This window comes from Mustelus asterias, chromosome 3, assembly GCF_964213995.1.
Source record: "Mustelus asterias chromosome 3, sMusAst1.hap1.1, whole genome shotgun sequence".
Classification (NCBI taxonomy): Eukaryota; Metazoa; Chordata; class Chondrichthyes; order Carcharhiniformes; family Triakidae; genus Mustelus; species Mustelus asterias.
Genome location: NC_135803.1, coordinates 94,509,190 through 94,535,723, shown reverse-complemented (window position 1 = coordinate 94,535,723; position 26,534 = coordinate 94,509,190). Strand labels below are relative to the sequence as shown.

Below are 26,534 nucleotides of genomic sequence, written 5' to 3'. Positions count from 1 at the left end.
GAAACATTCATTGTGGTACTTAACAACAATGCACTAAAACCAACATCTGGTCCAGTCTGAGTGCCCAACCAGTTCATCTGACCAATCAAGCTTCACAATTCTCCTGACTCTTAATCAGATATAACATTGGCCGAAATGTTCTGGCTGGCGGAGACCCGCTGCCATGGGTTCCCTGGTGGCGGAGGGTGCGAACAACAGGAAAACCTTCTGATGGCCAAAGGCAGGCCGTATCCACCTCAGCAAAACACTCTGTGGGGGAAGGAGGGGGAATTAAGAATCCCACCTATTATCTTAATATGAGAACCTGACCGGGATAGGAGTAACACTTTCTGAAGAGGATTGTTAGCTTAAGGTTATTCCAGACCTACCCTGTTTAATATCTAAATCAATATATTTAGAAAAGTGCACTCCCAGTTTAAAATTTCAATCTTATCTTACGGATAACACATTTCCCGGATTCCACAGTACCACTCCATAAGAAGTCATCAACATACATCATGAAAATGCCTAAAGGTTTTCCTTTATAATACCAACATTGCGGGTTCTGTTTTTAGATGAACACAACCTATTTTCAGCAAAACAAATCTCATTGAAAAATAAAACATACAAATTAAGACCAGGAGTAGGCCATTTGGTCCCTGGAGCCTGCTCCGCCATTTAATAAGATTATGGCTGATCTGATTGTGTCCTGAACTTTATTTTCTTATCTGCACCCCACCCCTCCCCTACAAAACCTCCAACTCTACTGTAATCAAATATCTATTGAACTCAGCCTTAAAAATATTCCTAGTCTCTTCCACAAGGGGAAACACCCTTTTGGCATCCATCTTGTCAAGTCCCCTCAGAATCTTATGTGTTCCAATAAAATCAATTCTCATTCTTCTAAACTCCAATGGATATGGTCAACCTTTCCAACCTTTCCTCAATAAAATCATCCCTTTATCCCAAGAATCAATCAAGTGAACCTTCTCTGAACTGCTTCTAATGCAATTATATCCTTTCTCAATTGTATCATTTCTTTAGTGAGGAGAACAAAAGTGTACACAGTACTCCAGATGTAGCCTTACCATCAGTTGTGACAAAACATTCCCCGTACCTCAGAATCCTGCAATCACCCTCCATTTAAATAAAGTACTGCTTTTCTAGTCTTTCTACCAAAGTGGACAAGTTCACATTTTCCCACATTATACTTTCTGGCTCCATCACTTAACCTACCTAAAACCCTTTGTTGACTCTTCGGGTGAAACCTTCCTGGAAATCGGCAAAGGTCGATGTTGGGTGGGAAAAGCGGCGTTGAGTATGCTGATGGCAATGATGTTTTTGCCCACCATATAATGTAGCACTATGCCCACTTACACATAAGTGTTGTTTGAGTGGGCATAATTGTGTGCCTAGTTTGACTTCAGGCATGTCAGGACTTGACAAAGAGATCTAGGGGTACGTGTTCATAGCTCCTTGAAAGTGGAGTCACAGGTGGACAGAGTGGTGAAGGCGGCATTCGGCATGCTTGGTTTCATCGGTCAGAACATTGAATACAGGAGTTGGGACGTCTTGTTAAAGTTGTACAAGACATTGGTAAGGCCACACTTGGAATACTGTGTGCAATTCTGGTCACCGTATTATAGAAAGGATATTATTAAACTAGAAAGAGTGCAGAAAAGATTTACTAGGATGCTACCGGGACTTGATGGATTGAATTATAAGGAGAGGCTGAATAGACTGGGACTTTTTTCTCTGGAGCGTAGGAGGCTGAGGGGTGACCTTATAGAGGTCTATAAAATAATGAGGGGCATAGACAAGGTAGATAGTCAATACCTTTTCCCAAAGGTAGGGGAGTCTAAAACTAGAGGGCATAGGTTTAAGGTGAGAGGGGAGAGATACAAAAATGTCCCGAGGAGCAATTTTTTCACACAGAGGGTGGTGAGTGTCTGGAACAAGCTGCCAGAGGTAGTAGTAGAGGTGGGTACAATTTTATCTTTTAAAAAGCATTTAGATAGTTACATGGGTACAATGGGTATAGAGGGATATGGGCCAAATGCGGGCAATTGGGATTAATTTAGGAGTTTTAAAAAAAAGGGCGGCATGAACAAGTTGGGCCGAAGGGCCTGTTTCCATGCTGTAAACCTCTATGACTCTATGTTAATTGAGTTACAGCTAAACAGTCTTGGTTACAATGGGGTAATGATCATTGATATGTCTTTCCATTAGCCTTGCCTTCATCAACATCCCACCTTTGGGAGCCTTCCCCATCATCTGAGTAGAACTGTCAGTCCCTGACGACTGTCCACCCACCCACTGCAATGCCTCATGCTTCGTCTCCCTTCTTGAGGCCCTTCCAAGAAGCCAATGGCTTAGCAATAAAAGGCAACATCAGGAACGGTGCTTTTCACACTCGAGTCATTCCTCCCAGCCTTCACTGAGTCAACCCTCCTGGTCTCCCCCAAATAGGTCCCTTTACCTTGAAGTCTTCCCCCCCCCGGCAGCCAGGAATCTTCCCCCTGGCAGCCTGGAGTCTTCCCATCAGAACCTTTTGACTAGGCCCCAGGTACCCTTCCAATGTTACCACGGTCTCCCTCTATTATTAACCTGGTTTCTCTCCAGTGTGCTTAATATCAAAATTAATATATTTAGAAAAGCACACTCATCTGACTCCCAGTTTAAAATTTCAATCTTATCTTATGGGTAACATATTTTCCAAGTCTGGTTGACCCATCCCTGAGTCAGAGCCGGTACCCCTGGGTCAAAGACTGGTCACCCCCAGTCAGAATTAGTACCCCCTCCAAATGCATGGAGCCGCTCCATAAGTGCTGCGCTTACCTCTGAGCTCCCCTTAGAGGGGTGCTCGCCAGGTGCATGCCTTTGAAGCCAGTCGTGATTCTCTCTGTTCTGACATCACACCATTGTGGATGGATTTTTTTGATGGGTGAGGTATGATCCTGATGTATAGGCCCAATAACGAGATACGGATGTATTATAGTGATGTTCTATCGCAGGAAATGTGGCTTGCCACTGATGCAGGTACAACCATGGCAAACTTTTACGCTGATGTAAAATGCGACTTTGGTCTTCTTGCGATATTTTCTACTTCTGTTGTCAAGCCCGCCCAACACTGATGGAAGCAGAAAATCCCGGCCTTTATGTCCTCCACATAAAACTTACTTTCCTACCTATCTTTTAGTCATCAGCAAATTTCCATTTGGTCCTTTCATCCAAGTCTTTTAAATACAATGTAAATAATTGAGGACCCAACACCAAACCCTGTGAACACCACTAGTTACAGCTTGCCAACCCGAAAATGTTACATTTTGCTTCCCATTAGCGAACCAATCCTATAATCATGATAATATTTTACCCCCTACACCATGAGCTCTTATTTATGTAGTAATGTTTAATGTGACACCTTTTGAAATGCTTTTTGGAAATCCAAGTACAGCACATCCATAGGTTCCCTTTTATCCACATTACTTGTTACTTCCTCGAAGGCCTCTAATAAATTACTCAAACATGCTTTCCATGTTACAAAACCATGTTGATTCTGCCTGGTTATATTAGGATTTTCTAAGTGCCCTTCTATAACTTCCTTACGAATAGATTCCAGCATTTTCCCTACCACAGATATTGGGCTAACTGACCTGTAGTTATCCGCTTTCGGTCTCCCTCATTTTTTGAATACAGGAGTTACATTTGCTATTTTCCAAACTGATGGGAGCTTTGCAGAATCTAGAGAATTTTAGAAAGTTACAACCAATGCATCTACACTCTCTATAGCCACTTCTTTTAGGATCTAAGATGAAGTCCTTCAGGTCCTGATAAGTTATCAGCTTTTAGTTCGAATAGTTTTCTCAGTACCATTGCCCTGGTGATTGCAATTGTTTTAGGTTCCTCCCTTTCAACTTTTGATTTGCAAGTATTTCTTGGATGTTATTTGTGTCTTAGAGTGAAGACAGATACAAGATAGTGAGTGGCACAGTGGTTAGCACTTTTGCCTCACAGTGCCAGTGACCCAGGTTTGATTCCAGACTTGGGTGACTGTGTGGAGTTTGCATGTTCTCCCTTTGTTTGGGTGGGTTTCCTCCAGGTGCTCCGGTTTCCTCCCACAATCCAAAGATGTGCAGGTCAGGTGGATAGACCATGCTAAATTGCTCCTTAGCGTTCCAAGACATATAGGTTAGGGGGATTAGTAGAGTAACGGGGATAGGTTCTGGGTAAGATGCTCTGTCGGAGAGTTGATGCAGACAAGATGGGCCAAATGGCCTCCTCCTGCACTGGAGGGATTCTAGGGTTCAATGATATCTGTTCAATGCTTGAACATTTTCTTATTTTCCATTGTTACTTCTCCAGACTCTCTCTCTATAGGAGCTCTTTCCCTTTTTAAATAGTTGTAGAAACTCTTACTATGGAATTTTGAGCCTACGTCTGCTGTGAGTATGATAGGCGACGCAGATGCAAAACCCAGAGTTGGGAAATGAGATTCTCACTGGCGAGGTCTCGTTTCCTGATTTTCCCCGGCCCTTGCTGATGACATAATGAGGTTCCCACCCACAAAGGGTGGGAGCTCTATTTAAAGACATTTTAATACATTTAAATATTATTATTTTTGTAGTTGCTGTGCAGTAACTTTTTTTTTGTCTCTACGTTTATCCCACAATTGTTGGGTTTTAGCAGGCTCCCATTGTGCTAATGGAGCCATCTTTTAAAACTCATTCTCTCTGCAGAACCTTCAAAACTAACAGATTTGGCTGGCGTTTTGCTCCTCTGAGCCTATGAACTTGATTTGAAGGCAATTATTTGCTCTGCCTTCAGCTTCTTAAACTCTTTTTTAACTGAGTTGAGATAGCTGTTGACTCTAATTGCAGCTTTGTAAATTTCAAGGTGCTATTGCTGTTCACTCGGAGACAAAGGGGTTTCCTGCCCTTGCCAGTTTTGGCGTGTTCCACATAATGGCGATGGCTCTCCTCTTGAAAAATAAATTGAATGATGGCTGCCTGGATCAGCTGCCTGCAGACTTCTTGCACTCAATGTTTTCCTTTTTAGATTCATGAGTCTGTCGAATTGGAGCCTCTGTTTGTTTTATACTGAGCTGGACAGTCATGATGTTCCCAAATGTTTAATTAATTCTTACTCTCTGCTTTTTGGAAGAACTTGGATGCATTCAGGCTGTTGGGTTTTAGCAGTAGGTTTCTTTCAAATGGCACTTCTGACACTGAATTACATTAAAGACTCGCTGCAACCTGGAATTATAAAAGATTTAAATCATCCTTGAAGACTCTATCAACTCTGAGCACTGAAGCTGAACTTCTAAAGGAGATTCAATTGAATCTTCTGCTGCAGTAAGGAATTTTATATTCTGTTTCCAGCTTCCAGGCTTTGTTCTGGATCTTTTTCCAGCAATTATTCTACTGTACCTCTACTTCTTTGGGAGCTTCTTTGCAGGCCAGAATGCTTTGTTGTTCCCCAGTCTTCCAGCATTTTGGTTTGTCTCTGCATTCTAATGAGGTTCTGTTTTTTTCCCTTTCCCACCTTGTTGTGGGGTGTTGGTAACAGATTGATATATCTTAAATAAGATTTCATAGTCTTCTGTGGGTTAATAAAGTTTTTTGTTCACTACATGTACAGTAAAGGATACATGTTGTCAGGTCTAGATCTACACATGTCGCTGCGCAACAGCAGACTGAACCATAGGTCTGTGTCATGTTCCTGCTTACATCACTGTGTGGACCATAATGTCCTCAATCCCACATTAACCCTATAAATGCCAGATGCTTATACTATAAATATAAAGACTTAACTGTATTTGTGAATGAACTGAGCATCAGTCTCACTTACCTGTATCTGCATTGGAGCTGAGCACTGGCCTCACCTGTATCTGTGCACGAGTTGGATGCTTGCACCTGTACAAGCTGAACACCATTTTCACTTATTTGTGTCTGAGTTTGACATCGATCTCACTTACCTATGTCTGTGCACGAGCTTGATAGCCTCTGGACTCATGGGATTATGACTGGACATGAGGCTGCCACGTGGTGTGCTGGAACCAGAGCAAGCAGGACTGATCTTGTCCATTCCAGGAAGATCCTTTGTGGAAAGATGGAATTGTAAATGAGCTTAGTATTTCTGTTTAGAATCATCAAGTTCTCAGTGCTGTAAGATATTTTCACAGATGAATGATATATCTGCAATTCACTATATATCACTCATAACAGTCTGAGCTCATACTGCAACATTATCAGAAGGAATCTGCCATGACATCATAGCCAATTTTCCACTAGGGCATCAGGGGGACAGAGATCTGCCTTCAACTCATCCTCGGAGCACTCTACATCTTTTAGTCACTTTGCTGAGTGGTCAGTCTGTGAGACTGGACAGTGAATGTCAGTGTCTATTCTACAGTGGGGATATTAGAGCCAAGCCCAATCCTGTCCAAGCCTGATCCATTTATGAGGGCAGATTTTCATCTGACAAATGTACTTCAGCTCCGAATTGTTAAAATCCCATCAGAACGTTATTGGCATTCCTGTTTTCAGCATTAGCACATTTCATACCAGTAACTGATTTAAATAAGAACTTTGATAGGTCTAGGGAATACAGAAGTAGTGGGAGACCCAACATCTCTTCCCTTGATCTATACTCTCTTGCAGCCCTACAAATCTCTCCATTCTTTGTGTTCCTCCACTTCTTGCTCTTGTGCATCACTGATTTCCATCATTCAAAAGTGATAAAAGGGTGACCAAAAGCTTCACAGTTGGGTCTAAGGAAGGTTGAAAAGAGCAGAGGGAGGTGGAGTGGCAGAGGAGGAAAGAAATGAATTCCAGAATGTGGGTCCAATATAGCTGAAGGCATGGCTGCCAATGATGGGGTAAAAATAACCAGGAATGGGAAACTCAGCTCAGGTAGATTAGGACAGGGAAATTGTGAGTAGTCTGCACCACCATCACAGTTACAGAGAGTAATCTGTGACTTTTCATAGAATTGTTTCCCTCACTTGTGCCCTTTAAATGTATTGCACTCTGCTAGGAATACCATTCACCTAGTATGGTGAATCTTGCTCGCCCTTAAGTCAGGAAGTTCCATGTCAGATGGCTTCGTCACTTTTTGCATTAATTTATGAAGCCCCCACTTGTTTGTAAGAGGAATATCCAATGCCTGCGCCCACACTACAACAAAACGTGCATTGAAATTGCACCTTTAACATAGTAATCACCCCAAAGTACTTCACAAAGAACAAAGAACAGTACAGCACAGGAAACAGGCCCTTCGGCCCTCCAAGCCTGTGTCGCTCCTTGGTCCAACTAGACCAATCGTTTGTATCCCTCCATTCCCAGGCTGCTCATGTGACTATCCAGGTAAGTCTTAAACTATGTCAGTGTGCCTGCCTCCACCACCCTACTTGGCAGTGCATTCCAGGCCCCCACCACCCTCTGTGTAAAAAACATCCCTCTAATATCTGAGTTATACTTCGCCCCTCTCACCTTGAGCCCGTGACTCCTCGTGAACGTCACTTCTGATCTGGGAAAAAGCTTCCCACCGTTCACCCTATCTATCCCCTTCATAATCTTGTACACCTCTATTAGATTTCCCCTCATTCTCCGTCTTTCCAGGGAGAACAACCCCAGTCTACCCAATCTCTCCTCATAGCTAAGACCCTCCATACCAGGCAACATCCTGGTAAACCTTCTCTGCACTCTCTCTAACGCCTCCACGTCCTTCTGGTAGTGCGACGACCAGAACTGGACGCAGTACTCCAAATGTGGCCTAACCAGCGTTCTATACAGCTGCATCGTCAGACTCCAGCTTTTATACTCTATACCCCGTCCTATAAAGGCAAGCATACCATATGCCTTCTTCACCACCTTCTCCACCTGTGTTGCCACCTTCAAGGATTTGTGGACTTGCACACCTAGGTCCCTCTGTGTTTCTATACTCCTGATGACTCTGCCATTTATTGTATAACTCCTCCCTACATTATTTCTTCCAAAATGCATCACTTCGCATTTATCCGGATTAAACTCCATCTGCCACCTCTCCGCCCAATTTTCCAGCCTATCTATATCCTGCTGTATTGCCCGACAATGCTCTTCGCTATCCGCAAGTCCAGCCATCTTCGTGTCATCCGCAAACTTGCTGATTACACCAGTTACACCTTCTTCCAAATCATTTATATATATCACAAATAGCAGAGGTCCCAGTACAGAGCCCTGCGGAACACCACTGGTCACAGACCTCCAGCCGGAAAAAGACCCTTCGACCACTACCCTCTGTCTCCTATGGCCAAGCCAGTTCTCCACCCATCGAGCCACATCTCCTTGTATCCCATGAGCCTTAACCTTCTTAACCAACCTGCCATGTGGGACTTTGTCAAATGCCTTACTGAAATCCATATAGACGACATCCACGGCCCTTCCTTCATCAACCGTTTTTGTCACTTCCTCAAAAAACTCCACCAAATTTGTAAGGCACGACCTCCCTCTTACAAAACCATGCTGTCTGTCACTAATGAGATTGTTCCGTTCTAAATGCACATACATCCTGTCTCTAAGAATCCTCTCCAACAACTTCCCTACCACGGACGTCAAGCTCACCGGCCTATAATTTCCTGGGTTATCCCTGCTACCCTTCTTAAACAACGGGACCACATTCGCTATCCTCCAATCCTCAGGGACCTCACCCGTGTCCAAAGAAGCGACAAAGATTTCCGTCAGAGGCCCAGCAATTTCATCTCTCGTCTCCCTGAGCAGTCGAGGATAGATGCCATCAGGCCCTGGGGCTTTGTCAGTTTTAATGTTCCCTAAAAAACCTAACACTTCCTCTCTTGTAATGGAGATTTTCTCTAACGGGTCAACACCTCCCTCCGAGACACTCCCGGTTAACACGCCCCTCTCCTTTGTGAATACCGATGCAAAGTATTCATTTAGGATCTCCCCTATTCCCTTGGGTTCTAAGCATAATTCCCCTCCTTTGTCCCTGAGAGGTCCGATTTTCTCCCTGACAACTCTTTTGTTCCTAACGTATGAATAGAATGCCTTAGGATTCTCCTTAATCCTGCCTGCCAAGAACATCTCGTGACCTCTTTTTGCCCTTCTAACTCCCCGTTTGAGTTCTTTCCCACTCTCTCTGTATTCCTCCAGAGCTCCATCTGTTTTCTGTTGCCTGGACTTAAGGTACGCCTCCCTTTTCATTTTAATCAGATCCTCAATTTCCCTGGTTATCCACGGCTCTCGAATCCTACCTTTCCTATCTTTCCTTTTTACAGGCACATGCCTATCCTGCAGCCTTATCAATAGTTCCTTAAAAGACTCCCACATGCCAGACGCGGACTTACCCTCGAACATCCTCTCCCAATCAACACCCACCAATTCCTGCCTAATCCGGCTATAGTTAGCCTTCCCCCAATTTAACACCCTGCCCGTAGGACAGCACTCATCCTTGTCCATTACTATCCTAAAGTTATTCACGTTAATGTTATTGAACAAAGTTTGACACTAAGCCACAAAAGTAGATTTACTATGCCAAGACAGATGATAGGTCAGAAGATTGGCCAGAATATAAGGAACAGCAAAGGATAACTAAAAGATTAATATGGAAGGGAAAAAAGTACCAGAGAAAGCTGGCCAGAAATAGAAAAGCTGATATATATGTTTAAAAAAGAGAAAAGAGTTAACAAAGTGAGCGTTGGTCACATAGTGAGTCTGGGGAATTGATAATGGAAAACGAGATGGCAGATGAATTGAACAGGGATTTTGCATCAGTCTTCTCTGTGGAGGATAAAGGTAACATTTCAGAAGCAGCTGTAAACTAGGAAATGGAAGGGAAGGAGGCACTCAGGAAAATAATTCGCTAGAGAAGTGGTACTGAGTAAATTATTGGAGTTACGGGCTGACGAGAAATTGGTCCTGATGGACTTCACCCTAGGGTCTTAAAGGAAATGTCTAGTGAGATAGTTGATGTGTTGGTTTGAATTTTCCAAAATTCCCTAGATTCAGGGAAGGTCCCATTAGACTGGAAGATAGAAATGTAATTCCATTATTCAGAAAGGAAGGGAGTCGGAGGCTGGAATTCTCCCATTCCGCCCGCCAGTGGAATTTTAGCGGGTAGGTTGCGGAGAATGTGAAACACCATTGACAATCGGGTGGGAATTTCCGGCTTTTAGACCAGCACAACCGGAGAATTCCGCCCAGAAAGTGGGAAATTACAGGTCAGTTAGCTTATCATCTGTTGTAGGGAAAAATACTGGAAGCTATTATTAAAGAAGTTATCGGATACTTGGATAAGTTCAAGGTAATCTGACAGAATCAATATGGTTTTATGAAAGGGAATTAAGTTTAACCAACTTATTGAAGTTCTTTGAGGAAGTAATAAGTGCTGTGGATAAAGGGAAACCAGTGGATGTACTGTACTTAGATTTTGAGAAGTCTTTGATAAAGTGGCACATCAAAAGTTATTGTAGAAAATAAAAGCTCATGGTATAGGGGGTAACATACTGGTATTGATAGAAGATTGGCTGGCTAAACAGGAAGCAGACAGTAGGTATAAATGATTCATTTTCAGATTGGTAAAACGTAATGAATGGTGTGCCACAGGAAGCAGTGCTGGGACTTCAAATGTTTACAATTTATATCAATGACTTGGATGAAAGGATTGAAGGGATGGTTGCCAAAATTTGCTGATGCCACAAAGATAGGTTAACTGTGAAGGGGACATAAGCATTTATAAAAAGAAGTAGAAAGCTTAAGTGAGTGGTCAAAGATCTGACAAAAGGAGAATAATGTGAGAAAATTGACCATTTTGGCAGGAAGAATCAAAAAGAAACATATTATCTAAATGGTAAGCGATTGCAGAGATCTGAGGTACAGAGTGATCAGGGTGTCCTCGTGTATGAATCACAAAAGTCAAGTACAGCAAGTGATTAGGAAAGCTAACAGAATGTTATCATCACTGAGTTCTTGGTTAGATTACGAAAATTAGCAGAACATTGCAAATTTGGACTGCCTCTAAATGAAATCATAGAATCCTACAGTGTTGAAGAGGCCATTTGGTCCATCGAGTCTGCACCGACCATGATTCCACCCAGGTCCTAGCTTCGTAACTTCACTTACTTATCCTACTAGTCCCCCTGACACTAAGGGATGGCCAATCAACCTAACCCGGACATCTTTGGAGTTGTGAGATAGATTAGCATGTGGCATAAATAACCTTAATTTATTGTGAGTGGAATTGAAAAAAAGGTTGGGAGGTTATGTTTCAGTTGCCAAAGGATATTAATGAGACTGCATTGGGAGTACTATGTACTGTATTGTCTCCTTATTTAAGGAAGGATGTTGTCATGATGGCCTCAAAGGACACAGAGGATCGCTGATAGATCTTCTTGTGGGCTTCGTGGAGTACGAATTCCCTCATTGAGTGAGAGAATGTGTTACTTCTTCCGTGTTAACAACTTTGAAGGAGATGAAAAACAAAAAGTGATATTGCTGATGGCATGCGGGGACCTGACTTTCAGCGTGATGAAAAATCTGACCTATCTGGATGGCCCTGACTCAAAATTTTTTAATGAGCTAATAGACCTGTAAAACCCTCTATGGCCCAACAAAGCCCTGTTGTACTCCAGAGATACTGCTTCGACATGGCCAGCAGAACCCCCGGGAACCTGTCACTGAGTTCTTGGTTAGATTACGAAAATTAGCAGAACATTGCAAACTTGGACTGCCTCTAAATGAAATCATAGAATCCTACAGTGTTGAAGAGGCCATTTAGTCCATCGAGTCTGCACCGACCATGATTCCACCCAGGTCCTAGCCTCATAACTTCACTTACTTATCCTACTAGTCCCCTTGACACTAAGAGATGGCCAATCAACCTAACCCGGACATCTTTGGAGTTGTGAGATAGATTAGCATGTGGCATAAATAACCTAACTACCCAAAAGAAGCTGTTGGCAGAACCGAATCTGGATTTGAAGAAAACCATTGATATAGCCATATCACTGGAGAATGCAGACAAAGGGGCTCAATAACTATAGGGGGCATCAGGCAGAAATGTCCTTCAGCTAAGGGGAGGGATCTCATGTAAGCAGTCCTCAATGGAGAGTGCTTGTGTAAACCAGATGTTAAAGGGCCCACACGATATCAGAACTCCAATAACGCCACTAGACAGTCAAGGAAAGGCAGTGACGATCCCAAGAGTGTTTGAAAACGTACTTTAGAGAAGTGCGGATGCGATACAATGGATTATTGCAAGCACTGTCAAAGGGCACAGGCAAGATGAAATTTTAGGAACTGGAAAAACACCTGCTGCCCAATGAAGAGGCTAAGGCCAGTGACTGACCATACCATACAGGTATCCCCTCTTCCAGAGACAGGGACATTACAACTGAATCACATCATCACAACGAAAGTTGTTCCTATAATGTCAGAATTACTGGTAAATGGTCATTCCTTGAAGATGGATGTGGACACAGGCTGCGATCTCAGTTATCAGAGAACAGACACACAAGCGTCTCCAACCTGGCATCCAACTTCTGAATCTGGAAGACACAAAGGCCAGACTAGCCACCTACATGAGGGAACCTTTATAAATAAAAGGCATCACAATGGCCCCAGTGACTTACCAGCAGCAATCAGTTAATCTCCCACTCATTACATAAGACCAAGTCTTATGTGCAGAGATTGGTTCTAGTAGATCCAGCTGAACTAGTTGGAGATTTTCAGGCTAGGCATGGGGGAATTGTACAAAGTTGTCAGTAGATACCCTGGAGTTTTCCAAGATCCTCAAGGCCAAGATCTTCGTTGACCCCAATGTTACATTTGGTATTATACAGCAAGACCAGTTTCATACTGGTCTTGCTGGGCGGCATGGTAGCACAGTGGTTAGCACTGCTGCTTCACAGCTCCAGGGACCTGGATTCGATTCCCGGCTTGGGTCACTGTCTGTCTGGAGTTTGCACATTTTCCTCGTGTCTGCGTGGGTTTCCTCCGGGTGCTCCGGTTTCCTCCCACAGTCCAAAGATGTGCGGGTTAGGTTGATTGGCCATGCTAAAAATTTGCCCCTTAGTGTCCTGAGATGCATAGGTTAGAGGGATTAGCGGGTAAAATATGTAGGGATATGGAGGTAGGGCCTGGGCGGGATTGTGGTTGGTGCAGACTCGATGGGCCAGATGGCCTCTTTCTGCACTGTAGGGTTTCTATGATTCTATGATACTCACTGTTAGAGAAGGGGAAATCTGAACTAGGCGTCTTGAAAGTTTAGATATAATAAGGCCCGTGCAATTTGAAGAATGGGCAGTGCCTGTAGTCCCTGTTCTTGAGCCCAACAAATCGATTTGTCTTGTGGGGAATATAAACAATTAAGTCAATTGGGTTTCCAAACTCAATAGGTACCCCTTGCCCTGAATCAAAGACCTATATTCCAGGTTAACAGATGGCTGTATGATCTCCAAATTGGGCATGCCTTAATTCAGCTTGAATTGGATGAGTTCTCCCAGAAATATGTGACAATCAACACGCACAAGAGACTATACGAGCTTACCCTTTGGGGTCTCGTCAGCGTGTGCCATTTTCCAACGAATCATGGAGAACATTCTTCAAGGGCTATCCAAAGTAGCAGTGTGCTTAAATGACGTACTGGTCATGGGGGCTTCAGAACAGGAACACCTGGCAAACTCAGAAAAGGTCTTGCAGAGATTTTCAATACCAGGATTGCCCTCGAAGAGGGAGAAATGTGTCTTCCATGCAGCTGAAATAACCTATTTAGGCTACTGGGTAAATGGCAAAGGGTTGTATCCAGTAGAGGATAAGGTAAAACCCATCACAGAAGCACCAACTCCAAGGAACATTATGGAGTTAAAATGCATCCTGGGATTAGTAAATTATTATTGAAAATTTATCCTGAATTTGGTTTCCATGCTGGCTCCCTTGCACACCCTATGAAAATACCAGAGATGGTCCTGGGAACTCCGCAGGCAGAGGCCTTCACCAAAGTCAAATATCATCTACTGTCATCTAATTTATTGGCCCATTTTGATCCCAAGAAAACTTATGCTGACCTGTGACACTTCCCCATATGGGGTTGGAGCAGTGCTTTCACATTGCTGGAAAAACAGGACAGAAAAGTCCATCGTGTATGCATCTAGGACCTTTTTGAATGTGGAGCGAAGATATTCGCAGATTGAGAAAGAACGGTTTTGATTGTATTTGATGTGAAAAAGTTCCATCAATACGTCTATGGCAGATGTTTCATAATAGTTATTGACCACAAACCCTTATTGGAATTTTTCAAAGAGGACAAGGCAATCCCCCCATTGCCTCCGCCCAGATGCAGTGTTCGGCCTTGTTACTGGCAGACTACGAATATCTTCTTGAGCACCGCCCTGGAACCCGAATAGCTAATGCTGACGCACTGAGTTGCCTCCCATTGCCCCCAAGCCTGGTTCCTTTATCAGCAAAAGAAGATGTGATGATCTGAAATTCTTTGGAGACTCTGCCAGTGTCCGCAAGGTAGATTAAGGCCTGGACACAAAAGAATCCAATCTTGTTAAAAATAAGGCACTTGATCCTACATGGTGGATTCTAAGGAAGAAGAAATGAAACCCTACCTAGCTAAGAAAGGCGGGCTTAGTGTTAAGGACGGGATCATTCTTTCTCGAGTAGTTATTCCGCCACCCCCAGGATGACGTCCAATATTAACGAAACTACACAATCGACACTCTGGAGTATCAAAGATTAAAATGCTGGCTAGGAGTTATTTCTGGTGGCCTGGCCTCAACTCAGACATCACAGACTTGGTAAAACAGTGTGACATGTGCCAATGAAATCAAATTCTCCCTCCCTCAACCTCCCTACACGCAAGGGTGTCAGGCCATGGATGTGTGTATATGTGGACTTTGCAGGGCCTTTTATGGGTTTCATGTTCTTACTCATGGTAGATGCACACTCTAAATGGTTGGAGGTGCACCGCATGGATTCCATGACTTCTCAGACTACGATTAAGAAATTATGACAAAGCTTTTGTATGCACGGAATACCAGAAGTCCTAGTTTTGAATAATGAGACACCCTTTACTAGCAGTGATTTTCAGAACTTTGTGCTCTCTAATGGTATCTGACATGTCTGAACAGCACCTGATCACTTTTTGTCAAGTGAATGGCAAAATGGGCAGTGTATACCCTAAAAAATGGCACAAAAAACAACCGGCGGTATCCATAGAGATCAAATTGGCACAATTTTCTTTTGACTCTAGGACCATACCGTACACAATAACCGGAGTTGCCCCAGCAGAAGTGTTAATGGAACGGTGACTTTTGTATCAGACTAAGCCTACTGTTTCCAAACCTGGCAAGGAAGGTGGAAAATCAGAAAAGAAATCAAGGGTAGAAAGACCATTTGAAATGGGTGAGCTTGCTCATTTAAGGAACTTTGGAGATTGTCCCAGTTGGGTCCCTGGGATCGTTACTGAGAAAATGGGGCCAGTATCTTATAAGGTTAAATTCCAGGGTAAAACCTTAAAGAAACACCTGGACCATCTCAGAGGTAGGGAGGGAGTCAACACCTATGCAGGTCTTACTACTGGCCATGGAGATGACTGCTTCCAGTGTTAGCCCTCAGCTCGAAGCCAACTCCGCGTTAGCCCTTCCGGATAGTGAAGGTGCGGACTTGGAGATGGAGATGGAAACTGAAGAAGTGGGCTTCCAGACTGATAGAGAATCTGAGGAGAAATCTGCACCAATGACCCTGTGATGCTCCCTCCAGAAATGAAGGTCCCCTGGTTAGATTACACCACCTGACCCAGTCCAGCTTTCGACGGACCTCAGACCAAGCGCTAAGCAGCAGAAAAGGCCTCTGGCAGTGAGGGTATTGGGGGAGAAACGGACCTAAGTGGGCGTAACTATTTCTCTTAGAGTGGTGGAAGCAGTCTTTGAATATTTTTAAGGTAGAGGTGGACAGATTTTTGGTCAGCAAGGGGGTGATAGGTTATCGGGAGTAGGCAGAATGCAGATATGAGGTTACTATCAGATCAACCATGATCTTATTAAATGGCAGAGTAGGCTCGAGGGTTGAATAGCCTACTCCTGCTCCCTGTTGGTATGTTCATATTACAGGTGCTGACAAAAGCTTGGTGAAACGTATAGTTTTAAAGGTGCAGCATTAAGAAAGAAAGAAACAAGTGGAGAGATTTGGGAAGGAATTCAAAGAATTTAGGGCCTTAGCAGAGAAAGCATGGCTACTAATAATGGAGAAATTAAAATCAGGGGTGTGCGAGAGGTTCAGAGGCGTGCAGAGATCTTGGGCCTGATTTTACCATTTTGAGTCTAAGTGCCGAATCTGGACGTCAAATAGATCCGCGCCTGGAATCCTCTTTCCAGCGCGCCCATACGCGTTTTGCCGGCTCTGGTCCGATTCACGCTGTGGGCAGGGCTTAGCGCTGGCGGACCGATTGGAGCTCTGAACTGCGCATGCCCAGTTCGAAAAAAATCTGACAGATTTTCTTTCGCACCAAGGCGCGAAAGAAAAACAAAGCAGAAAGCGGAGAGAGCGGAAAGACGGGGGGGGGGGGGGGGGGGGGGGGGTGGCGGTGGAAGAGAGGAGGAGGAGGGGAGCGGGTCCCAGATCATCCTCTGGTCGCGGGGGGGAAAGCGGGGAGGGTGGGACATGGGACCCAGATCATCCTCTGGTGGTGGAGGGGGGGGGGGGGGGGGGGGTCCGCTGCCAGTCTACGGCCGATCGTGGGGAGGGAGGAGGCAGGGGGATCCGCCGCCACTCTGCGGGCGATCCCTCCTCCCCACCGGAGGAACAAATCCCTCCTGCCGGAGTGGACGTGCGGCCACGCCATCCCACAAAACCTTCAGGATGAAGCAATTCCTCGCTAAGAAGATGAAGCAGAACCGGCCGATTCCACAGTGGATCCGCATGAAAACCAGCTACAAGATCAGTCCAACTCCAAGAGGAGACACTGGAGAAGGACCAAGCTGGGCCTGTAAAGGGATACACCATCACTGGTACACTACCAGCCACAGCCATCTCTCCCGCTCTCTTGCCCCAGCAGGGAAGAGTAATCTGTGGCTGGTAGTGTACCAGTGATGGTGTATCCCTTTACAGGCCCAGCTTGGCACTTCTCCAGTGTCTCCTCTTGGACTTGTACTGATCTTGTAGCCGGTTTTCATGCGGATCCACTGTGGAATCGGCCGGTTCTGCTTCATCTTCTTAGCGAGGAATCGCTTCATCCTGAAGGTTTTGTGGGATGGCATGGTCGCACGTCCACTCCGGCAGGAGGGATTCATTCCTCCAGTGGGGAGGAGGGATCGCCCGCAGAGTGGCAGCGGACCCCCCTGCCCCCTCCCTCCCCACCAATCGGCCGCAGACTGGCAGCGGACCTCCCCCCCCCACCTCGACCAGAGGATTATTTGGGTCAGAAAACCGTTGCAGGCTCTGACCCTGCTCTTCGGAAGCTGCAGCGACGACTTCAGACTTTTATTTTGCAGGTCGCTTACAGCGCAGATGCGGAACGGGCCAGAAGACGGTAAAGTGGGATTTGACGGTAGGGTTGGGCGCGCGGTTCATTAAGTTGATTTAAATGCATGCAAATGCATTTAAATCGTCGGGCTGCCCGATTCGGGCGCGGGTCCGTTCGGGTGTTGGTAAAGCCGCAATCTGCTCGGAATTGGGTGCAGATTGCGGTATAGGCCCGACGGCGCGAAGTTTTGGTAAAATCGGGCCCTTTGGTGTGATGTGGAGCTGGAGGAGATTACATAGATAGCAAGGGTCTCGGCCATGGAGGGACTTAAACACGAAGATGAAAATTTTAAAATCAAGGCATTGCTGAATAAGTAGCCAATGTAGGTCAGTGAATGGATGATGGGTGAATGAGACTTAATATGAGTTAAGATACAGCAGCACAGTTTTGAATGACAGAATTTGGTTCCTAAATAGTGGTTCCTATTTTCAAGAAGGGGAATAGGGATTGCCCAGGTAATTACCGACCGGTGAGTCTAACCTCAGTGGTTGGTAAACTGATGGAGAAGATCCTGAGGGACAGGATATATGAGCATTTAGAGAGGTTTAGTATGCTCAAGAATACTCAGCATGGCTTTGTCAAGGGCAGATCGTGCCTTACGAGCCTGGTGGAGTTCTTCGAAAATGTGACTAAACACATTGACGAAGGGAAGGCGGTAGATGTGGTTTATATGGATTTTAGCAAGGCGTTCGATAAGGTCCCCTATGCAAGGCTTCTGGAAAACGTGAGAGGGCATGGGATCCAAGGGGCTGCTGCCCGGTGGATCCAGAACTGGCTTGCCCAAAGGAGGCAGAGAGTGGGTATAGATGGGTCTTTTTCTAAATGGTGGTCGGTCACCAGTGGTGTGCCCCAGGGATCTGTTCTGGGACCCTTGCTGTTTGTCATTTTCATAAATGACCTGGATGAGGAAGTGGAGGGATAGGTTGGTAAGTTTGCCGACGACACGAAGGTTGGTGGGGTTGTGGATAGTCTGGAGGGATGTCAGAAGTTACAGAGGGACATAGATAGGATGCAAGAGTGGGCGGACAAGTGGCAGATGGACTTCAACCCAGATAAATGCGTAGTGGTCCATTTTGGTAGGTCAAATGGGATGAAGGAGTACAATATAAAAGGAAAGACTCTTAGTACTGTAGAGGATCAGAAGGACCTTGGGGTCCGGGTCCATAGGACTCTGAAATCGGCCCCGCAGGTGGAGGAGGTGGTTAAGAAGGCGTATGGTGTGCTGGCCTTTATCAATCGAGGGATTGAGTTTAGGAGTCCGGGGATAATGATGCAGCTATATAAGACCCTCGTCAGACCCCACTTGGAGTACTGTGCTCAGTTCTGGTCGCCTCACTATAGGAAGGATGTGGAAAAGATTGAAAGGGTGCAGAGGATATTTACAAGGATGTTGCCTGGATTGAGTGGCATGCCAAGGCTGAGGGAGCTTGGTCTTTTCTCCTTGGAGAGACGAAGGATGAGAGGAGACCTAATAGAGGTGTATAAGATGTTGAGAGGCATAGATCGGGTGGACTCTCAGAGGCTTTTTCCCAGGGTGGAAATGTCTGCTATGAGAGGACACAGGTTTAAGGTGCTGGGGGGTAGGTACAGGGGAGATGTTAGGGGTAAGTTTTTCACACTTATATTCAACTTTCAACTGGATGGTCTCCACTGAATTTTTCCCTATATTGCACTCATCTGTGCCTGTCTTCAAAATATAATAGGAACAAAAATTAGCTCGAGGATTTTTCCAGTAGGGGTGAGTTGACAGTGATCAGATGTGGGGACCTCAAATAATTTTTCCCTTCCTATCCAGATGTACTGAGGACATATATTGCCCCTGCTGTAGGTCTGCTGGACAATGGCACAGGTTGCAAAATGAACCCAAGCACTTTCTAGTCTCAGTGTGACACTAAACAGTGCTATTAGACACTGAGTTATCATTGGAGTTTAAAGAGCTCTTAACGCACTGCACTAATCAGCAAACAGATGAGGGTGATGACAGAAAATAATTTCCACAGGGTACTGACGCAAGAACCTCACTGGACTGTAACTTGTTTTTCCACATTGCCTTAAAGGAATTCAAATATCTGTTTGAAATGTAAACATTATGGAAATAATCTGTCCCCTTCAGTTACATCTCAAAATCATTTAATAAGTAAGCAAACTGCATCCAGAGAATTTTCATGGAAACAGTAGCCTTTGAGTCTGGATTTTCCTCCTCTCAATAAGAATACTTTCAGACTTTTTAAAGCTGTGCTTCTAATTAGTCTGACAGTGTACAATGTAGTACCTTCTTTTTTAGAAATACACTAATTTGGGATGATATATTGCAGGTTTGGGTTGGAATTCTCTTTTGTGACATTCCCGCCAAAAATCATCCATTTACCAATCCTGCACTCTCGGTGGAGAGCCTTGCTTGATGGATTAAAGAATTGGCATTAGTGTTATAGATCTATGTACAACCCACACTCGTATTGAGTTCGGCTTGTGGTGAACGTCAATGAATTTAAATACAGCCATCCAGGGTCAGTGGGTGTTCACTGATTGAGATCTAGCCTAGACTAAAGAGATAAAAGTTTCTCTTCCATGGTGGCTGTGAGGGACCCGTGTGAAATCAGTTCGAGTGGGTATGGGCCCACAGCATAAAAACATTTGGCAAAAATTCAGTAAAGTTATGTTGAACGGTCATATTGTTGGCATGGAGTTTGTAAAAATTCATTATTTGAATGCGGGTGTCACTGGCAAGGTCAGCATTTAATGCCCATTCCTTTGAGTAGATGCTAGTGAGCCACATTGTTGAACTACTACACTCTTTGTGCTGAGTGTACTCCTGCAATGTTCTTAGGTTGAGAATTCTAAGGCCTGGGCATAAGGAAGGAACAGCGATTATATGTCAAAGTCAAGGGAGTTAGACATAGCTCTTGGGGCTCAAGGGATTAAAGGATATGGGGGGAAAAGTGGGAACAGGTTACTGAGTTGAATGATCAGCTATGATCATAATGAATGGAAGAGCAGGCTAAAAGGGCCGAATGATCTACTCCTGCAACTATTTTCGGTGCTTCTACGTTTCTGATCTCCAGACAATCCTACACACCCCCACCTTCTCGCCGGCTAAGGCCACCCCCCTCATTCACTGGCATCAGGCACCCTCATCAGCTACCCTCTGCCTTGCCCACCCTCCAAAGTGGGCAACCACTATGGGGTCACCAAAGGCCCCCCTTCAGTCCCCAAGCCCCTCCACGCTCCCCCCTTCCCCTCCTTTGCAGGCCCCCGTTTTGGCACTGTCAACATTGTACCCTTCCTAAAACTGAAATATGCAATCTGGTTCATGCCTTCACTAGGCAGGGGAACCAGATTACATAAGGGCATAGGGGCAGGGAGAATCCCAAAGGGGTTCTCCCTCGCGCTTAATGCGCTATGATCCCTCACGGTAGAGAGCCTTGCTTGATGGACCAAAGAATTGGCATTAGTGTTGTAGATCTATGTCCAACCCACACTCGTATTGAGTTCGGCTTGTGGTGAACGTCAATGAATTTAAATACAGCCATCCAGGGTCAGTGGGTGTTCACTGATTGAGATCTAGCCTAGACTAAAGAGATAAAAGTTTCCCTTCCATGGAGGTTGTAAGGGACCCGTGTGAAATCAGTTCAAGTGGGTATAGGCCCACAGCATAAAAGCATTTGGCAAAAATTCAGTAAAGTTATTTAACAAATCCCAACATGTTGAATGGTCATTTTGTTGGCATGGAGTTTGTAAAAATTCATTATTTGAATGCGGATGTCACTGGCAAGGTCACCATTTATTGCCCATTCTCAAGTACTGCATGGCCCCAGCGCAATCTGCACATGAGCGTGCATGGCCGTAGAATCACCGCTCTAGTCACAGCGATGGTGATCATGAAATTATTGGATTGTTGTAAAAAGAAGCTGGCACATTAATGTCCCTCAGGGAAGGAAATCTACCATCCTTAGCCAGTATGGTCTACATGGTGCTCCAGACCTATAGGTAACTCTCAACTGCCCTCTAAAATTGCTCAGTTGTATTAAACCACAACAGAAAAGTCAGATAAGAATAAAACAAGATGGACTACCTGGCATTGATCTCAGCACTGGCTATGACAAAGGCACATCTAGCCCATTTGGTCTTACGAAGTCCTCACTAACATTTAATTCCAAAATTGGGAGGGCTGTCCAATAGACTAGTCAAGCAGCAGCCTAACATAACCTTTCTCACCAAATTATACTTTGTCACATCACTAGGAAAAGGCACTGAGATTCAGAATGTACTCATGATGGTATATTTCAATGTTCATCACCATGGGTGGCTTGGTAGCATCACTACTGACCGAACTGCCCGAGTGCTGAAGGACGCATCTGCCAGTCTGGTTTGCACCAGGAGGAAAAGCTACTTGACCCCACCTTCAACAATTTACCTGCCACAGATGCATCTGTCCACGAGCATTTTAGGAGGATTAGCAACCATTTAGTTCCATCTTCACACAGAGCATACCCCCCAGTACCAATGGGATAGATTCAGAATAGATCTAGTACCTTAAATATGGGCATCGGTGTGCCCTGTGGGCCATCATTAGCAGCAGGATTGTATTCAACCACAATCTGTAAATACATGATCTGACATATCCCTCAATCTACTATCACCAACAAGCCAAAGGACTAACTTCAATGAGAAGTGCAGGACAGCATACAAAAAATAAAGTACTAGCCTGGTGAAGCAAAACATAGGACTACAAACATGCTAAACAGTGCAAGGAGCATGGAATAGGCAGAGCCAAGCAATCCCACAAACAACAAATCACATCTAACCACTTCCCCTGGCATTCAATGGCATTACCATTGTCGAATATCCCACTACCATGTTGTGAGATATTACCATTGACCAGAAACTTAATTACTGTGGCTACAAGAGCAGGTCAAGGGCTAGAAATGCAGTGATGTGTAACTCACCCCCTGACTCCCCAAAGCCTAAGGCACAAATCAGAGTGTGACAAAATGTTCTCCACTTGCTGGATGAGAACACTTCCAACGACACTCATGAAGCTCAACATAATCCAGCAGTTCACTTGATTAGCACCACATCCACAACCTTAAACATTCACTCCCTCCACCACCGCACACAGTGGCAGTAGTGTGTACCACCTACAAAACTGACCGCAACAACTTGCCAAGGCTCCTTCAACAGCAACTTCCAAACCCACAACCTCTACCATCTAGAAAAGATTAGCGGGCACATGGGTATCACCTTCAAGCTTTCACGGTCCCTTTGCAAGCCACACCATCCTGATTTGGAAATATATTGCTGTTCCTTCACTATTTCTGGGTTAAAAATCTGGAACTCCCACCTAATGGCACTATGGGTGTGCTACATCAAGGACTGCAGCGATTCAAAAATGCGGCTCAGCATCACTTTCTGAAAGGAAATTCAAGATGGGCAATAAATGCTGGCCCTGCCAGTGATGTACCCATCCCATGAATGAAAGAAAATGCATGATATGAACAACCTTGAGCACAGAACAAAAACATTCTCATAAAAAATCACTGTTTGTCTTAAGGTACATACAAACTCAACCATAAAGGTAGGCTAATACTCACGTGGCAAAGGCTGGACCTCATCATCTGGAACTGATCTATTAGTTTCTTATGCAGGGGTCGCATTTCTGGATGCACTAATTTCTCATGGATTGCCAATCCCACTCCAAGGATATGAACCTGGAGACAGGAATGATAGAAGTTATGTTGGTAATAGAGGAGCAATCTGGGAAAATTATATGCACTAAAACTGCACTATGAATCTGATCACTGACATCAACTTTTTAAAAAATCTCTTCCTCAGTCTGAATGATTTTTCTGAAGTTATTGGAGGCCTTCATTGCTTTGATGCTGGAGGTAGACTGAGTTAGAGTTAGAGTGGGTTTCATTAGTGTGCAAAAAAAATAACTAAATATTTCCCCTTGGTATCACCTTTCCTTTTTGAAAGATGCACGGCTCACCAAAATGGCGATTCCTCAAGTAGGAATGTCTGCTGACTATTTGACTGTGGATGAATTACACTCGTCCTTCAACATCCTTTGAGCTGTCAGTGGTCAGTATTTGTTTGCACCCTTGGATTTCCCCTGCAGCAAGCTCCCTATTTCAGTAGTTTCGCTGCAGGGAGTTGGGGGCAGAGTACAGTAAGACATTGGAAAATTATTATTTTTAAAAAGATGAAACAAAATAGATGGAGCACATGGTGTTACAACACAAAATAAGAAAATGGCTGAAGCATTGAACAGGTATTTTGTGTCAGTCTTCACAGTGGAAGGCACAAATAACTTGCCAAAAATTGATGACAAGGCGACTAAGGCAAGTGAAGACCTAGAAACTATCATTATCACGAAAGAGGTAGTGTTGGGCAAGCTAATGGAGCTAAAGATAGACAAGTCTCCAGGCCCTGATGGAATGCATCCCAGGGTACGAAAAGAGATGGTGGGAGAAATAGCAAATGCACTAGTGGTAATTTTACAAAATTTGATGGACTCTGGGGTGGTTCCCGCAGATTGGAAAACAGCAAATGTGACGCCACTGCTTAAAAAAGGAGATAGACAAAAGGAGGGTAATTATGGGCCAGTTAGCTTAACTTCTGTAATGGGAAAATGCTTGAATCTATCATCAAGGAAGAAAAAGCAAGACATCTGGATATAAACTGTCCCATTGGGAAGACACAGCATGTGTTCATGAAGGGCAGGTCATGTTTGACTAATTTGGTGGAATTCTTTGAGAACATTACATGCGCAATGGACAATGGGGAACCTGTGGATGTGGTGTATCTGGATTTCCAGAAGGCATTTGACAAGGTGCCGCACCAAAGACTGCTGCATAAGATAAAGGTGCTCGGTGTTACGGGTAATGTATTCGGATGGATAGAGGATTGGTTAACTAACAGAAAGCAAAGAGTGGGGATAAATGGATGTTTTTCTGGTTGGCGATCAGTGACTAGTGGTGTGCCTCAGGGATCAGTGTTGAGACTGCAATTGATTACGATTTACATAGACGTTTTGGAGTTGGGGACCCAAGTGTAGTGTGTCAAAATTCGCAGATGACACTAAAATGAGTGGCAGAGCAAAGTGTGCAGAGGATGCTGAAAGTCTGCAAAGGGATATAGCTAGTCTAAGTGAGTGGGCAAGGGTCTGGCAGATGGAGTACAATGTTGGTAACTGTGAGGCCATCCATTTTGGTAGGAATAACAGCAAAATGGACTATTATTTAAATGGTAAAAAATTGCAGCATGCTGCTGTGCAGAGGGACCTGGGTGTCCTTGTGCATGAATCACAAAAAGTTGGTTTGCATGTGCAGCAGGTAATTAAAATGGCAAATGGAATTTTGTCCTTCATTGCCAGAGGGATGGAGTTTAAAAACAATGAGATTATGTTGCAGCTGCATAAGGTGTTGGTGAGGTCACACCTGGAGTACTGTGTACAGTTTTGGTCTCCTTACTTGAGAAAGGATATACTGGCACTGGAGGGGGTGCAGAGGAGATTCACTAGGTTGATTCCGGAATTGAGAGGGTTGGCTTATGAGGAGAGATTGACTAGACTGGGGCTATACTCATTGGAATTCAGAAGAATTCCGGAATCAACCTAGTGAATCTCCTCTGCACCCCCTCCAGTGCCAGTATATCCTTTCTCAAGTAAGGAGACCAAAACTGTACACAGTACTCCAGGTGTGACCTCACACCTCGAGATCTTATAGAAACATATAAAATTATGAAGGGAATAGATAAGATAGAAGCAGGGAAGTTGTTTCCACTGGCAGGTGAAACTAGAACTAAGGGGTATGACCTCAAAATAAGGGGGAGCAGATTTACGACTGAGTTGAGGAGGAACTTCTTCACGCAAAGGGTTATGAATCTGTGGAATTCCCTGCCCAGTGAAGCAGTTGAGGCTACCTCATTTGAATATTTTTAAGGCAAGGATAGATAGATTTTTGAACAGTAAAGTAATTAAGGGTTATGGTGAGCGAACGGGTAAGTGGAGCTGAGTCCACGAAAAGATCAGCCATGATCTTATTGAATGGCAGAGCAGGTTCAAGGGGCCAGATGGCCTACTCCTGCTCCTAGTTCTTATGTTCTTAGGGTGTTGGGGGTAATATATTAGCATGAATAGAGGATTGGTTAGCTAAAAGGAAACAGAGTAGGCATAAATGGATCATTTTCAGGTTGGCAAGATCTAACTAATAGAGTGTAACAGGGATCAATCAATGCGTTATTGCGCATGTGCAGACGTATGATGCTGCATATCTGCAATTTCAGCAGCAGGGACTTGACGGACAGAAATAGAGCTGTCAGGTCCCTGCTGCTGCAGACAGCCTCAAACAGCTTCCCCCCCCACCCACAATCGCAGGCGATCACTGCCAATTGCGAGCCCCATAACGCAAGGGGCATCTAGCCCCCGCCACCAACTCTCGCTGACTAGACAGAGCCTGCCCCCCCCCGACTCCCCGATCTGATCCCATTGCAAAGTGGCTACAGACCCCCCTCCCCCTGATCCGATCGCACTGCAGAGTGGCAGTGGCCACCCCCCTCCCAAATCTGATCCTGTTACAGACTGGCAGCGGGCCCCCCCCGATTCAGCCGCCCCCTTCATGTCCTGCCCTATTCATGCCCTGCTCCCATAGGCCCCACCCTCATCGGCCTGTCCCCTGGCATTACCCGGTGGGCAGTGCCAAGGTGCCCACAGGGCATTGCCGAGGTGTCAGGCTGGCAGTGCATAGGTGCCAGGCTGGCGGTGTCAGGCTGGCACTGCCCAAGGGGCACCCCCCTTGCCCTCGGCCACCCCGGGGGACCTCAGTGACCTCCGGTTCCAGCAGGTGAGGCCAACACGACTGTTTTCCCGTTCATGGGGAGCAGGTGTTTTCCTCGCTGGAGAGAACCTCTCCCGGCAAAGCCATAGAGGGAAATGAGCCGGGCTCACTAAACAGAAGCAAATGAGGATTTAAATGAATTTAAATAATCTATTCAGCCTCTCATGGTAAATGGGCAAGAGGCTGACCTCGCGTGGA

General features: G+C 44.9%; 1 protein-coding gene across 4 annotated transcripts in view; it reads right to left on the bottom strand.

Annotated features, from left to right (window-relative positions):
- dock3 (dedicator of cytokinesis 3) overlaps positions 1-26,534 on the bottom strand; it is a 1,050,162-nt gene that overhangs the window by 50,291 nt on the left and 973,337 nt on the right. For all 4 annotated transcript variants that reach the window (XM_078209344.1, XM_078209345.1, XM_078209346.1 and 1 more), the window contains 2 exons: positions 23,091-23,207; positions 5,954-6,075 (listed from right to left, as the gene is read on the bottom strand). In XM_078209344.1, coding sequence (XP_078065470.1) covers positions 5,954-6,075; positions 23,091-23,207 — 239 coding nt within the window. The remainder of the gene's footprint in view (positions 1-5,953; positions 6,076-23,090; positions 23,208-26,534) is intronic.